Source organism: Macrosteles quadrilineatus, unplaced genomic scaffold, assembly GCF_028750875.1.
Source record: "Macrosteles quadrilineatus isolate MER2022 unplaced genomic scaffold, UCM_ALF_1.0 Scaffold_5__1_contigs__length_97177068, whole genome shotgun sequence".
In the NCBI taxonomy this organism is placed as follows: domain Eukaryota; kingdom Metazoa; phylum Arthropoda; class Insecta; order Hemiptera; family Cicadellidae; genus Macrosteles; species Macrosteles quadrilineatus.
Window position 1 is genome coordinate 29,508,665 of NW_026542598.1, and position 16,687 is coordinate 29,525,351.

The 16,687-nt window shown below is 35.7% G+C and overlaps 1 protein-coding gene across 5 annotated transcripts in view; it reads left to right on the plus strand.

Annotated features, from left to right (window-relative positions):
- The first annotated feature begins 1,032 nt into the window (after positions 1 to 1,032).
- The window catches only part of LOC128994659 (triple functional domain protein-like), a 284,163-nt gene continuing 268,508 nt past the window's right edge, over positions 1,033 to 16,687 (plus strand). For 3 of the 5 annotated variants that reach the window (XM_054419354.1, XM_054419355.1, XM_054419356.1), the window contains exons 1-7: positions 1,033 to 1,142; positions 1,970 to 2,169; positions 2,822 to 3,050; positions 5,554 to 5,676; positions 8,314 to 8,505; positions 9,300 to 9,431; positions 12,158 to 12,286. In XM_054419354.1, the coding sequence (XP_054275329.1) occupies positions 1,035 to 1,142; positions 1,970 to 2,169; positions 2,822 to 3,050; positions 5,554 to 5,676; positions 8,314 to 8,505; positions 9,300 to 9,431; positions 12,158 to 12,286 (1,113 nt within the window). In that variant the 5' untranslated portion in view covers positions 1,033 to 1,034. Of the gene's footprint in view, positions 1,143 to 1,969; positions 2,170 to 2,821; positions 3,051 to 5,553; positions 5,677 to 8,313; positions 8,506 to 9,299; positions 9,432 to 12,157; positions 12,287 to 13,683; positions 13,777 to 14,455; positions 14,489 to 16,687 lie in introns of all 5 variants that reach the window. The other 2 variants (XM_054419352.1, XM_054419353.1) reach the window with 2 other exon arrangements.

The window sequence follows — 16,687 nt, forward strand, 5'->3', positions numbered from 1 at the left end:
CAAAACTGTAGCAGGCTATTTATATTCTTCATTCTTGTAGATTTAATCATATCTAATCTAACTGTAACCAACCATTGTAACATTTGTTTGTAAAACCAAACCTAATTTAACCCAGCTTGAGCATTTATCGTCAGGTAAATTCAACTCATTACCTAACTTAACCTAACAATCACTAGTTACACCAGACTCAGCCAGTTTCAGAGGATCAATTCCTGTACACATTAAAATGGCATAGTTGTGCTGTAAACCCATGGTTGAAATGCATGGGTACTGTATTAGATTAAGAATATTGTGTAATGTTTTTTTTTTTTTTTTACCAAGATCAGCTGTTTAACAAACAATAAGCTTACCTACTTTTCCTCAGTATTTTACTTGCACCTTTCTAACTACAAAGAAAATTAATAGCAGTAGTTGTATTAAAAAAAATTTAAATAACTCAAAAGGCAAGATGAATATTAAAACTCTCTCCGTTGGTTTGGAATTTAATTAAGTCTGTAGAACGTAACTATACGTTAGGTGTTGAGAGGTATTCAAGGTAATATTGGTTGGGAACAGTTGTCAATAAATGTTTCATGTAGCTGTTGGGAATTGCTTGTTGAATATTCAGTGATACACCTTCAAAATCCGACTTTGAATCGGATTTGTATTGAAATACAATTAGCTTTATTTCTTGATACATTTTACAGTATCTCGATCATAACATAAAATTGTGTGTCCAATTTTTTAGATGGGTTTCCACTTAAGTTCTTTAGTTGCAATGAGAAGGGTTTTTAAAAACGAATTCAATCCTAAGAATCATTAGATTTTTGATGATTTCAAACTCAGCCCACCCATCTATACTTGATAGTTGGCCATATAATAAACATTCCTGACGAAATAAACAGCTGATCAAAGTCAGTAACTAAGCTTCATAGATCAAAGCACTTCATGCCTTGTATTCTTATTATGCCATGTTTATCCGATATTAGGTTATTTATTTCTTTTAAAATTAATAAAGTAGCAATTTAATCAGAAACTTTCCATTGCAGACCAACATGATCAGCCTGGAAGCTCTGCCCAAGATCATCGACACAACACAACTGACGTCAGATTTAGAGGGAACCCTGCATTACGATCACAGTCAGTGGATCGAGATGAGACTGGTAAGTGTTTTTTTTTATGTTTATTTTATCTTAGCGGTGTTGTCTATTAAAAGGAATCATCCAAATCCTGATCTTGTTGTCTATCTTCGGTTAGATATTTTTGATACATTGTTAATTGATATCCCAATGACAAATGGAATATCCTGAGTTCATAATGTATCTTGCTTGGAAATGAACCAATGAACTTGAGAATTGAAGGCGAGCACTATAAGGGTAATACACCCAATTTACTCTACAAACTTTAGGCGAGGTAGATTTTTTCTATTTTAAAATTCAGATGAGAACTATTAACCATTTATTTGTAAGAGTATTGAGTATTTTCATATTGTGAATACAACCATACTGTTCAAGCAGATAATGCTTATATTTTTTCAAGGATTTTTACCACATGATGTTATAAAGTCTAATATAAATCAGTTTGGGTGTGTCAACATTATTAGAAACAAATTAAATTAGAATGCCATGAATAAGTTGATTTGGTTGAATATAAAGGATAAGGAAAGGTATCATCAATCTGGCTCGAGACATGGTGGAAAGAGGAAAGTTGGAAGACCTCTGAAGATCAAGGAATACTGAAAGAGAAGCATTTACAGATATTGTATTCATATATAGTGGAAAAGGAGGTGCTTTGTAGTGAGTCAAGAACGAAAGAGGCTCTGTTAGGGGGTACCTGTAAGAGTTCAATACAATAAATTCAATAAATATTACTTTTCAGTTGGCAGAGTGCATTAGGTTCTGGGCAATACCCATTATTACATCACCTCATAATTCTCGCTTCCACAATATGTCATGTTGTTATAAAGTTACTAATGACATGTTGTGTTTAGGCTCTGGAGGACTTTACATGGCAGGCAGCTGATCTGTTAGATCGTCTAGATGATCTGCAAGAAGACCTGAGCCGCAACGATCTAGGTGATGATGTGGCTGGGGCCAAACATGCGCTTGACCTTCACAACGATATGAAAAAGAAGATCATGAAGGCACCTGTGCAAGACATTGATGTGGCGGGCCAGCGTCTGCTGCAGAGGTATATAAAAATGAAAATCCATCTTTATTCGTATGCTTCACAGTTGGTTTCTTTAGAATCAATAGTGATTTTAAAATTCTCTAACTGATGATGCATTTGTTGCCATAAACCTACATGGATTCAACAAATCAAACTGTTGATACAATTACTAAAGCGAACAGATCTTACTTATATCTGAACAATTCATCATCCCTTAAAGTCCCAAAGGCTGATATTAGCCCTTAATAGTAACATAACCAAACCTTGCCTACCTTATTTTTATACAAGAGTAAATAAAAAAGATTATGCTGAAAACTGCTACTAACACTTGCAGTGCTCTAAGAGTCAAGCGAAGAAGTAATATGCTTGAGCTACCAGATTTAGATCTACCACTATTGTTAGTTTGATGGATTATTTAGTCTGATCCATGGCCTCTGGACGCTTTCTCTGTACCAAGAAACCTAACCTAACATAACTCTACCTAACTATACTGTAGATCGAAGGTTCCAGAGGTGTTGATAATTCTGTGGTAGAGCTTAATTGGCTAGGCCCACCTAAAAAACGATGATCTGCTTGGATGGAAACTGAACAGGTAAGTACTTTGTGGGTTCCATCTTATAATAATGATTATTCTTCCTCTGTTATATGATTTGTAATCACTCATTGTATGCAGGTTGTCTGGAGACAGCAACAGTGGCTATGACAGTGGGTACTCAGGCAGAGACAGTGAGGCCAGCTCTACAGTGTCCAACCCTGACCTACAGGCTGCCGTTCCTCAGATTCTGCACAATCTCGAAGCCATCCGAACCTCAAAAAACCACCTGCTCCAACTTTGGCACCATAAAAAGCTGAAGTTGGACCAGTGCTTTCAGTTGAGGTTGTTTGAACAAGACTGTGAAAAGGTTGGTAATATGTGTTGTATCATGTAGTCAAACTTTAATTCAAAAACTAGGGATGTGTCGGTAACATAAGCAGTTCTTGGTGTTACCAGTTTCTGGGAAAAGTACCAGTCTAGGAGGATTAAACATTAAGGAGAGGGCACGCGAATAGGAATACACGTGTTGCGGTGAAGCCAGCTTTAGCAGAACACTAGAGGGGCACGCGGAGCCGTAGAGTGGCAAAAAGCCTCGGCTATAACATGGGAGAGATAGGGAAAAACGCGACGCGCGCTGTTTCGAATTAAAATTGCCGCTAAACTAAAACACCTGTGTTATTCACCGATGGCATTCTTAAAGTAAATTAAATTTCCTATCGAACAGTGTCAATCATTCCTATAAAAAATATTATTTATTATTTATTATTGAAGATCAAAGTTGAAAGAATTGACCTGGACTTTGAACATATGATTACTTTAATTACGTTTTTGAAAAAAATATTATGTATCTACACAAATTAACAATTTATTCGTGTTCCTTAAGAGTTTCTCGAAATAAAAAATATATATTTACCTATATTTAAAGGTGGTATTTAGAAAAATAATTACAATAAAGTTTTTTTTCATTTTTCCAGTTTATAAAACAATCTTACTAATAATAGGTTAAAATGAAAATTTTAATTCGGGTGATGAAATACATTTTAAATTTGAATTTTTCATAGTTTTCTCGATTTGTTAATATAATTTTTTACTAGTTTTAAGTCATTTATGTGCTAGGCAGGTGATTTTAAATAGCCAAAGTTAAGAAAAAATGCAAAGCCGCTCTAACTTTTTTTACACCAACATTCGTTACAATTAAATTACAATCATAAAAAGTAAAACAATTTCTTGGCAATCGAATTCTTGATTTTTTAATATCATATTGAACTATATTTGATCTGTTTACCTAAAGAAACTTTGAGTAAAAAGTGTGAATGTTCAACAATTCTGACCGCCAAAGTGCGTTTATCATTATTTTAAAGGATTAAAACTTATTTTATTTCTCTTTAAGAAAATGTTCAAATACACATACAATACTACTCATGATTTGAGTTTTAATTTATGAACAGTAAAATCCATTGGTGATATGGCGGGATTTGAACCCGGGACCCCATGAACCGGAGTCCCGCGCTCTGGTTAGAGTATTATAAATAATACACAATACAAGTATGGCAAAAAATAAAAACAAGGACAACGAATTCCAAAAAATAAGTCATCCTTGTGTAAATTAATTACTCACCTTTGAACGTACTATTGGTTCATAAATATGACTTTCCTCTTAATAGGTTCCTAATATTACGGTTAGAATTTAACTTTTTAATTTTCGTAGGATGATGAAGTCTAATTTTTAAATAGTTAATTGATATTTCTGTTACCAAATCTTCCAGTAACGCATACAACGCAGTATGAGAGGGGGGCGGAAGAGTAGCGCTGCCTCCCCCCCTCCCCAGTACGCTGGCTTCAACGAAACTACAGCGTGTCCTCTCCTTAATGTTTAATCCTCCTAGGTACCAGTGCTATGAATCGACTTTAAAATGTGCACTTCTAAAGTACATAACTATATATAGTTATAGTTATGCACTTTTAAAGTGGTACTTCTGTACCAACTCAAACATATTGGCATCAGGTGAATGTACCAAAATCTCCTCTAAAATAACGGCAAGATCTGTGAGCATTCTTTGCGATCATGGCAATATCAGTGAGAATTTATTCGAATATGGCAACATCTATGATCATCTATTGGGATCACATCAAAATAATCTCCATCTCCTGTGAATATTAGTCCCCTCAGAAAATATCTCACCCCTACTTATTACGTCTTCTTACTTGGCAAATTTATTTATTTTATACTAATTCCACACAATATCTATGTAGAAAGCGCCCAACTAAAACTATAAATCACAAAATTATAGAGCTGTTTATGTTTGGTCAATATAGTTTTATAACATAGGTAAATTTCAACTTTAACAAACTATTTTTTAGAGAATGAGTGCTGTTAAGTTAGCTACTAAATACTAATAGTGTTGGTACTAAGAATCAATTTTGGTTAGGAACCGTTTTTGGTACTGTGCAATAAGATAACATCAATAGCTAACAGCAAAAGTATAAGTTAAATGCCATTAGCTTTATACAGTTGATGCCTGATTAGCTGTCTTGAGTTTGAGATGGGAAATCATAATATTTATAAAAATTAATGGAAAGCCATTTATCTAGTTAGGCCTTTTTCAGAAATTTTTTAACTGGCTAACCACTTAAACTGACATGTCTTTTCAACCTAGTTTCTGAAGAAGTCCTATCAGGACGAAATATCAATGCTATGTTTTTATCTATTTGCCCCTGGAGTCTAATTTTATCAGGCAAGCTAGCTGAGATCTGATATTTTTTTTTAATAATTCCAAATCATAATATTTAGCCACTTGCTAGTTTTTAACTCGGTTTTGCTTTAAACTGTGTCCAGAAAATTACTCAGTTACTTAAACTTGTTTTTGCAGATGTTTGACTGGATCTGTCATAACCGAGATGTGTTCCTCATGAACTACGTGGAGATCGGCCATTCTTACCAGCTCGCCAAGGAACTACAGGAGGAGCATAACCACTTCACTATGAGCTCCATGGTTAGTATTGCCAGAAGAAAAACAAATCTTTTCAACAAAAACCATATTACCATAAGGTTTAAGTATTTTTGTCGGGATAGCAGATTTACCTAAATAATGAGAAAAGGGCCGCTTTAAAACAAGAAACACAAAAGTATTTGCACCACATAACTTTATACGGTACTATAGACTATTTATGTCACTGACAGTACTTTCAGCCTAGGAAGGGAAATACATGTCTTTAGGTTGAATGGTAGCCTGTAATTGCCTTTTGTATTGTATTGTATGAGGGGGCAAACTCAAGGTCCGTGCACGTATACCGAAGCTAATTGTGCATGCCCTACTTGCCACTAAGTAGGTAAGCCTGTACCCGTGTCCTTGACGAGGTCCAGGAGCTTTTGCTCAGTGTTAGCATCAGGTTCATCACCTGGCTGCTTTTGACCAAACACGGCTCTTCTCATAGTCCCAAGTTAACGACAACTAGGAGTGTCGACTTTGCAACGAGTTTGATGAGACTCCAAAGCACATAATTCTGGATTGTGACAGTGCCTATTGCTCTTGTATAGTGTTAAGGATTGTTTCTTTCTTGTGCCAGATTGGGTCTCTCCCATTCAAGTAAGCTATCCTGACAAAAATCCCTGATAAAATAATAGTACTATTGTTATAACCCTGATCCTTCTCCCTTAATACATCTTGGCACTGTAGATTATTGGTTTTGTAAGTTATCTTCTCATCCTCTTGTAAAATTTTTGTTCGTTGTCCTTCTGTTTTAATGCTGTGTGTTATGTGTCCAATATCGTTTGAGAGAGTCGAGGAAACTAATTGTAAACAAAAGATTTTTTCCTCTTAGGTTTAAAAACTCATACCTGTATCGTGAAATATTCATACTTATACTGATTGGAAAATAACTTATTTTCTACTAGATGGCCACTTGCAGTGATGTCCAACGATTTGATGTGAGCACTTTAAACTATGAAGGCTGAAAAACTAGCATGAGAACTGGTTAGCTAATAAATAGAGCGTTGAGCTTTTCGTGCTGATGTTAAACATTTCTAGTTTTAATTTTGCTTTTTTTTGGCAAAATAAATATGTTTTTGTTATTGCTGAATCTCTGACAAAAAATCTTATTTGTAATTAAAGTTGCTAATACCATGGGCAAGTGCTTTACACTGATTTGGGATTTTACATTTTTGGAATGAAATATTATTATCACATCAATACAGTAGAGTCCTATGATTCCGAACTAACTGGAAACAATTGAAACAAACCATTTTCATGTTAGCAAAAATTTTGATTACAACGTATCAAAGGCAAAGTTTTTGCGATCCTTGTCAATGTCTGTGTAGCTGCAAGTATGAAATATGCTGACAAAGTCCCTACAATCACAGGAGAAAATAAAACAGTTGCTGCAACACTTTAATGTATTGAAAGCTTTTCTACTGTAAACAGAGATGAAACTAATTTTCGCCAAAGTTTGTGGTTATATTACCAATTTTGTCGACGGTTGTGGTATCATCTCCAGATTCTCTAAATTCTGTGACAACAGTGCAAATTTTTTTCTTGCTGAATTTGCCACTGTGTGTCGTGATGTCGTTAGCTTTGTTAACGCGAGCGACATCACTTGATTCTAGGAAATTTCATGCAAAATTGACGACGTTCATGGAAATATTGATAGCCTTGCTGAAGTATGATTTACGAAACCGTAGGTAGAATCTTCAAAGTTCTCTTCGTTATTGCTAACATTGCCAACAACACACCGATATTGCAACTTGGCCGATATTGCGCCTTTGACGTTCGAGACGGCATTGCCAGCTTTTTGACGACATTGCTAGTTTTGACGAATTGTGTTTGTTGTGACATAGTTAGTTTTAAACTAACTAAAAGAAAACTAAACAATTTTCGTAATTAGTTTGAAATAGGCAGATTTTTTAATTTTGGAGTTTGTAATAGTAAGACTCTACTGTACAAACAAACATTTCTCAGCTTCACCTTTGGCCGTATATACCATTCATTAGCTGTAATCACTAATTATGAATATTCATAGTTTCAGAATCATGCAATTTTTGCTATTTTTTTACTTTAACATAAATTCATCAACTTTCATTTGATAAAGTAGCCAAAACAATAAACATTTATCTTGTTATAAATCCGTCGCTTAGCCATGCAAGCTTAAATTTGTTTTGCTGCTATTTGTGTGATTTGCCAGTTTCAAATCTCTTTGTTAAATATTGTGTTCATGAATTTTGTATAGTGCAGTTCTATGTTTCCGTATTTTTTACATCATAAAGGTAGTTTCATTTCATAAGTTTTGGATTTGTTGGACTCCTAATAATTATTCTTAGGATAAAAACTTTTACCCATACGTTTAAGAAAGTAAGAATAAATTAGTTTTTTTTATGTAAAATAATGTCATCAATTTATTAGCTAAAAATATCCATTTTAAGTATTATCGAGTTTTGGTGACTTTGAAGTAATAACCTAAAAACAACATTGAAGTCCAAATAAAATGCTCTTTGTGATAGGTTTGAACATATCCACAAAAATATTTGAATGGCTGTTTGTTTAAGTTTAAATCAAACCAAATCCTCACAGGCTAAAAATTAATATATATTCTAAACCTTATGTTTAATTTCTTTAACCGTATGTTTTGTTCATCAGAATGTTTACGTGAACATCAACCGTATCCTGGCCGTTGCATCGCGTATGATGGAGACGGGTCATTACGCGGCTGCTCACATCCGAGCGGTGGCTGCTCGGCTCGACCGAGCGTGGAAAGAGTTTGCGGCCGGACTAGACGAGCGGACGGCTGTACTGGCTTTGTCCACTCTGTTCCATCACAAAGCTGAACAAGTAAGTAATTTTCCCAATTGTCAAACGTAGAGTAGCATAATATAAAAGGTCAGAGTTTGAAATTGAAAAGTCAGTAGCTTCTGATGGTTCCGAACTAGATTCACCTGATTATTGAACTTGAAAAAACGTCCTGACAAAATGAACAGATCTTAGTTTTTATAAAGCAAAACAGATTTTCATTCCTTTAAATACCTACCTTGCTTTCATATTCTACTTCAAATACGAACCTTGATGTGTGTCACGGTTGAGTGATTGGTTATGACAATATGTCAGCTGACTAACAATCCCAAAATTATCCAGTTTAATCAGCTTTATCAGTTTATGATGTCAAAACCAAGCTTATCTAAGTTTTCTACGTCACCAATACATCATTTAAACATGCAAAAAACCAACATAAAATACTCTTGCTGCAGCAAACCTGCAGATTAAGCTAATTTATTTACCTGGTTGGATTTTCACTAAAATATTTCCTTTAAATTGTCAGACTAATTTCATGTTGAAATAACATAAATTTTAATGAGTACTTTGTATAGCTGTACAATAATGGAGATAAAGTATGTTTTTATATGTTTATTGCTTAGTTTGAAATAACCAAATGTGCCGAATTTGATTAACATAATATATTTTAAAAAGCAAACTACAGCAGTTCATTTATTCTCCATAATAATAACAAAGGAATTAAAATTAATACTTTTGTAGAATACTTTTGTTAGGCAAAGAAAAATAATGATAAAATAGTCAATTATTAGCACAAATCCTTATCAGTTTATTAAAATCATCATTTATTTTTACAGTATGTAGAAAATGTGCCTAATTGGAGTCAAGCGTGTGAAAACATGGCAATTCCAAGTGAAATTATCGTCTTAGAAACTGTGATACATCAACACCAAAACCTTTACGAGTCTATGTGTCAGGCGTACACTGAGGTATGTATTGTTAATTTATGGTTTATATTTCATTGTATATTTTATGTTTGTAAACAATTTTAGGTGAAGGAATATAAAGTTTATGAAGATATTTTACTGGTGCAATATCTTAAGGCTTAACAAGTACAATGAGTTTTTACTGTTTGAGGAAAACTAACTGCCTATATTTTGTCGTAATTAAAATAATTTTTATTGAAACCATAATCACCCTACCTATTAAAAATTCAGATAACATTTTGATAACACATTGTGAACTGCAAGTGAATATATAAAGTAGATAAGTCAGAAATTATCTTATTAGTTAGTCAGTGGCGGCGATAAGAACCCGCGGGCCCCCCCCCCCTCCCCCCGCAAGTTTGTTCTCCGGGCCCCCCTCTCCCAATGATCTTTAAATACATTTTCCCGTGTATTACCACCTAAACTTGCAATTTTGCAATACACCTGACAAGGCATCATTGTTCATATATTTATTCTCTGTTAATTTTTTTGTTGCCATTTTGTTACCCGTAGATTTACAAATTTTATACCTTGTTATGTTTGAATATGTTCATGTTGTATTGTAGCACTAAATTTAAGACTGTGATCAACATCTTAGGAACCAATTTATGTTTTAGAATAATTAAGGACTGAGAATCAATTTTTAAGAGATCAAGACGAAGCACCTGTACATGTGATTTTCACAAATTTGTATGTTATGTGCAAATAAATTATCATTATCATTATCATTATCATTATCATCTCCCGAGGCGTCATTATCGTCTTCCATGATCGCGGCAAAATCATAAATACTTCCCGTAGTCATAAGTCATGGAAGAAACATTATCATAGTTTACCGTGATTGCAAATGCAACCAAACCTATGACATCATTAGACAGCAGCATCATCGACTCCCGCGTTCACGACCCAATCTAATATCACGGCCTAATATCTCCCCGCGACCTGTCGGTGGTGACGGGTAAATCATTTTTCCGTAATCGCGGCTAAATCCTAGATATATCTCTCGCTAAAAAAGAAACATCATTATCGTCTTCTGCAATCGCGGTAAAATATTGAACATCTGCGGCCACGGAGACATGGTCATCGTCACCCGCGGCACAGAAAACATACTTTTTCTTTACCCGCGGGGAAATGTTCTCGTCGATATTAATCCGCGATCGTGGCAAAAGCGTAGACCTAATCTTTCAATTTCGTGAGCGTGATCCTCACGGATATAAATGCTTTTACTTTTAATTGTGCATTATTGTATTAAATACTGAGAAAATCGGCTCGAGCTTGATTTTCTGACTTTGTGCTTGATCTCTCAAACTTGTAGTCCAGGCTCTGCTCGGCTCGAAAATCAACATTACAGGCCTATTGCTATTATAAAAATCAACCGTTTCCAATACAACCCGATTTTGAACCGATCTGATTTGGCCTGAGGCCCTTAGTAACATTTTTAGTGCGTTCAAGATCGGGTTGCTTTGGAAACGGTTGATTTTTATAATAGGCCTATAATGTCAATTTTCGAGCCGAGCAGAGCCTGGACTACAAGCTTGAGAGATCAAGCACAAAGTCAGAAAATCAAGCTCGAGCCGATTTTCTCAGTATTCAATACAATAATGCACAACTAAAAGTAAAAGCTTTTATATCCGGGAGGATCACGCTCACAAAATTGAAAGATTAGGCCTACGCTTTTGCCGCGATCGCGAATATCGACGAGAACATTTCCCCGCGGGTGACGATGACAAAGACCACATTGGTTATAAATACGGCCCTATTATTATGCAACCAATTTTGACTGCGTCTTCACACAATCCTCGAGGACAGTTAATGCAACCCGCATGACTGATGACAATTCTTTTACTTAGGTTGGTAGATCATTTATATCGATCGGCCAAGTAATAGTGTTAGTTTAGTTGTTGTAAACTACTTCAACTATAGGTTTAAACAAATTTAATCATAAAAAAAGTAGCCTATTTTAATTCTCATATAAATATTGTTATGATAGGGGACCCGTGTGGCTGAGCCAGTCACACTATCGCCTGTCACACTATCGCGGGCCCGTGTGCCGGTAAAATTTACCGAAAATCCCGGTCAAGGCTCACGGGCCCCCTAGCTCGCGGGGCCCCCCCGCATCGCGTGCCCTACGGGCCCACTATCGCCGCCACTGTAGTTAGTTAGGGCAGTATCAGAGAATTAAAGTGCAGAGGAAACGTGCTTGTTATTGGACAACTGTGAGCTTTCAGCTCAAGTATGTTTTGTTGGAAATATAATTGCTAGGAGCAAGGAAGAGCCTGAACAAACCAGGCACAGGGCCTCCTCCACCAAGAGCTTCGTAGTACATGATGGCGAGGGGGGCGGTTATTGACATTGCCCTAGACACCAGCAACTAGTGCTAGACACCACATACATATTAGTACCATTGAATGTTTCCTCTGTACCTTATTTCTCTGTGGTTTAGTTAAAAACGTCTACTGATAGGTACAGTGTACCTACACATGATTTACAGCCATTTTTGACAATAATAATCGTACTAGATGGTAGGATTCGACGGTAAAAGTTGACTCTCAAATCTTTTTTGGGAGATGACTATGGTTGGTGTGGCAAAAAATACAGAAATTCTACAAAAGAGTAACTTACCATTATGTTTCTGGATACAATAATTTGTTGTTTACTTACTCAAGAGTTTCTTATACAATTATGTTTGATTAAAATAGTTCTGTTATGTAACACATTTTGTATGTCAGGTTTACAACGCTTACCAGTCTCTGCTGAATGGGTTGGATCTGTTAGTCCAAGTCTGTATCAACTTTCCTCAGCCGCCGAGCAATCCACCGTACATCCGCTACGGAAACAACAAGCTGGCCTCCGCTAATGTATGTTACTTTACAGATCTGGATTGCGGTGGTGAAGGTGTATGGCAGTGATGGTTGTTGGTGATGGTTATTTGTTCCGTACAGCTGTCGTCTGCGGTGAAGGGACCTAGGTAGCAGTGTTGCAAGAGTGTTGGTGGAGGTTATTGCGTCTTACTAGATTGATTCAATCTGAATTAGGAGTCTCTAGAAGACCCTGGTACAAGGTTGATGTTGTTGGCTGTTTGTTTCTTACAGCAGTCGTCTGAAATTGAGGAATCTAGGTGGCAGTGGGGTTGGTTAATATATGTTACTTAACACAGATCCACTCTAAAGTAAAGGTATATAGGTGGCAGTGGTACTGGGCTATTGGTGATGGCTAATGTTTGTGTTTCACAGCTGTAAACTGTAATGGAGGAATCTAGGTGGCAGTGGTGCTGGTTAATGATACATATCTATTCTAGACAAAGGTGGCCGTGGTAGTGGGCTATTGATGATTGTTTTGGAGCTGTCGTCTGCAATTGAGAATCTAGGTGGCGCTGTCACTAGGTTGTTGGTGATAGCAGTAAAAAGGATTAATCAGATTTCAAATGTGGCATGTTTTTTTTTATCTAGTAGTTGTTCCTGAGTGTACTAGACAACGAATCTGCAACCAACAATTACTAATACTGGTTTATGAGATAAGAAAATGGTGAGCTTCAATAGTATCATCATAGACTAACCAACACAAGTAGACTTCCCATCTCATTGTAAATTTTGACGTTCGTTTTTCGTGTCTTCCAGTGACACTGTTGGCTAGTGTTGACGAAATTTTTTTCTATTATTTTAGAGTTAATTTCATGATTTGTGCTTTACTGTTTGGTTATATAACTAGAGTATAAGTAATTGTTTATGATTATATAGTTTTATTTGGTTAAACGGGGTTTTAAATGACTGAAATAACAAGAAACAAATTGTAAACAAAACACATCCTCTACAGTTCACCGGACAGAACTAACCATAAAATTTGCTTAAGCTGTTCCATAAGGATGGGAAATCTACTAAGGGAGTATGTTTTACGTAAGGTATCATCTAGATATGTAGACATAATAATTTATGCCATAAACAAAGTACCTAGCTTATTTCCAATGGGAAATTTGCTAAAAAGATGTACCATTTGAAAGTTTCTGCATTGCTAACTAAACTGCTTTCTGTGATTGCTGCATATGGTTCATTTACAGCTGTTTGGTGAAGGTTACACAGTTTTAAGTACTGGTTAGCTAGTTATAGTTTTTCCTGCTGTATCTCAATACTCTAATAATTAACATGTCCAAGTTCTTGTGTTTCTAGGTGGCGGTTACTCTCATGTGTGCTCTACATATTATTTGTCTAAAGATGTATTGTGTTTGGTTATGGGTTATAACTGATGGGTTGTGGTGTAGGTTCATAGCACCAGTAAAAAACTACTCTATCAACTGGATCACTTGGTGCAAGTGTGCAATCAGCCGCCTTTGGAACATCCGACTAGAAAACATGTAGGTGTTGTATGTAGCTTTCAAACTATGAAATAAGAGTCATTAAGTGTCACCTCACACAAGATAAAATACAAGTTCCACCTTCCTGAGAGTCAATAAGTTTCTTCTCTCAAACTATGAAATGACAGTCAATAAATTCCACTTTTCAAACTATGGAATAAGAGTAAATAAGGCTTGCATTTAGACTATGAAGTAAGAGCGAATAGGTTCTAGTGATTAATTTCTAGAGTCATATAAAATCTCTTAAATTTTTTTCAAAAGATTTTTTTAAGAGGTTTGTCTTTAACCTTGCGTTTGCCCATCCACATGGGCCACAGAGGCCTGTGTGCGGAACATTGTTTGACAAAAGCAAGGGGTGAGCCTGTACAGTATAAAGGTGACCTGTACTCATAACTAGTGGCAGGTACCAGTATCAGAACCCACAACATCACTGCCTTGGGTGCAAAGTTTGTGGTGCTACCTACTCACCTACCTTTTGACATTAAAAATGTCAGCTTTTCTTTGTTAACTTTTCCAATTTAGTTTATCTAGACCAGTCATTCAACTATGGAAATTAAACTACTGTATACTTAAATTAAGACTTGATTTCAATATTTATTTTTATTGTTTTTACTACACAATTTTACCATACTGCTTTTATTTCTTTTTAATTTTTACATAATTTGTCTTTTATTTCAAGAGTGTAAGAAGAAGGCAGATGAAGAGTTATGCTGTAAGTCTATATGATTTATCCATTTTACCAAATGGAACGTGTGTGCAGTTTTTGTTTTGTTTTGTAGTTTTTGATTGATTAATTTAATTTTCCATGAAATTTGTTTTTGACCCTAGGTACAAAGGTAATATACCAGCAAATAGTGATTTGAAACATTGTCAGGTTTCACTAATCTAAATTGTAAAAATTTTTATTCTATGTGTCCATTAAGCTTTGGTGTATCGCCCACCATCAAAAACATTAAAACAATTTTATCATATATGTCACCGAATTAGTATATTTTCAAAATCAGACACTAAGTAGTAGCATTGACTAGGCCTATTGGATACTGTTGTATTGATAGTCAAAGGTAGTAGTGATTGATGATTGAAAGTAGTTATTGGGAACATAAAATACCAGAATAAAGACCTAACCCAGAACCGAGCAAAAAAAACAGTGCATTTGAATCTGCTAGTGTATATGTTACACTCAATCTCCGAAATCGGACAATGTCCGAAATTTCTACCCACTCTGCGATGTGTATAGTGTGAAATACCCACGTCGCGGAGTGAGCATTTTATTTCGGACGTTGGCGGAAACGAAATGCCCAGACCGCGTTGTCGGTAAACTGATTTATTCAAACGCCGAAGTCAAAACCTTCTTTGGCGATTGAGTAAATCCAAAATACCCACAACGCGATGTGAGCAAAAGTGATTGCCCACGTCGGGTTGTGGGTACCTATTTCTAGTTTGCGTAAACGCCGAATAGCCTGTATAAACCACCATATACCCAAAAATCTACATGAAATCCACAATCACTAGGTAAAATTATTAAAATTTAACTTATGTGTGTGATTATTTAATGGTATAAATAGCGTTTTAGAAAATACAAGAAAATTGCAAATTACCGAATAGGAACAAATATAAAAAGGCCCATTACAAATACATTGAAATTATGTTTTTCCGCTTTACAAAAATAGGAGTAACCTTAAAACACCGATTATCACACAGTTCTTGTTACGCCTTTCTTTTACTTATTGGCACAAGATGTGCTGCCATGGCAAGTGCATTTTACGCAGAATTGCATTTTACGTTAACATGATTTACTCAAACAGTTCTTCTTGCAACCACCTTACAAAACCTTGTTTGGATCCGGATGACACCATCGCTTCTTTTCGTACGTTTACTTGGTCATCGGTACTTCCTTGGTGCAAAGAAATTTATTTGGAGCCACCTGGAGGTTATTTCTCGAAAACTGTTTGTCCAGAACTCCATGTCTTGTGCCAAGAGTGTAGACTTAGTACGTTGCTAGTTTTGATAAATTTGTTATTGAGATTTAGACATACTGTACAACAATTCGCTAAACATTTCATGAGCTCGAGCATTTTCTAAAGTCACTCTAATTTAGCGAAAGGATTTAAAAATAAAAACTAATTTTACCTCACATCGTGAATTTAATGCTGTCGTAATGGTTGATTGGCTTAACGACCAAAACTAAACTTTGAGATTTTTTCTTCAGTAAGCAAGGTTCGCATATATTTAAGTATATTTTAATCACCTCTCTGGTAATGTTGCAAAATTTCTTTTTAAGCTCTACTTCCATAGCTTTTTCTTTATTATGACCGACTCGTAAGTGAGCTGCACAATTCGGCGTTTGCACAAACTAGAAATACCCGCAACCGGACGTGTGCAATCCCTCTTGCTCACATCGCGTAGTGGGTATTTTGGATTTGCTCAATCGCCGAAGAACGTTTTGACTTCAGCATTTGAGTAAATAAATTTACCCACAACGCAGTCTGGGCATTTCACTTCGGCCAATATCCGAATAAAATGCTCACTCCGCGACGTGGGTATTTCGCACTTTCCACATCACGGAGCGGGTAGAAATTTCGGACATTGTCCGAATTCGGAGATTGAGTGTAACATAAATACTAGAATCTTCTGTCGCTGTAATTGTTTCAAACTCAAACTATAAATATCACTTTTATACATGATCATCTAATGGCTACAGAGTAGTTAATGTCATTTCCCTCACTTACCACCTCACCTCAGGCCTAGCCTGCCAGCCAATGTCATCAGTGTTCCTAGATTCTAGTGTAGACTCGAGCAGATTAAAATACAACCTTTTTCTTGGCTCAGTAGATGGATTAGTTCTTTATTCCAAAGTCAATGCTTTTGAACATTGAATTTACATGGACCAGCTGTTGCAGATTTTTTTACT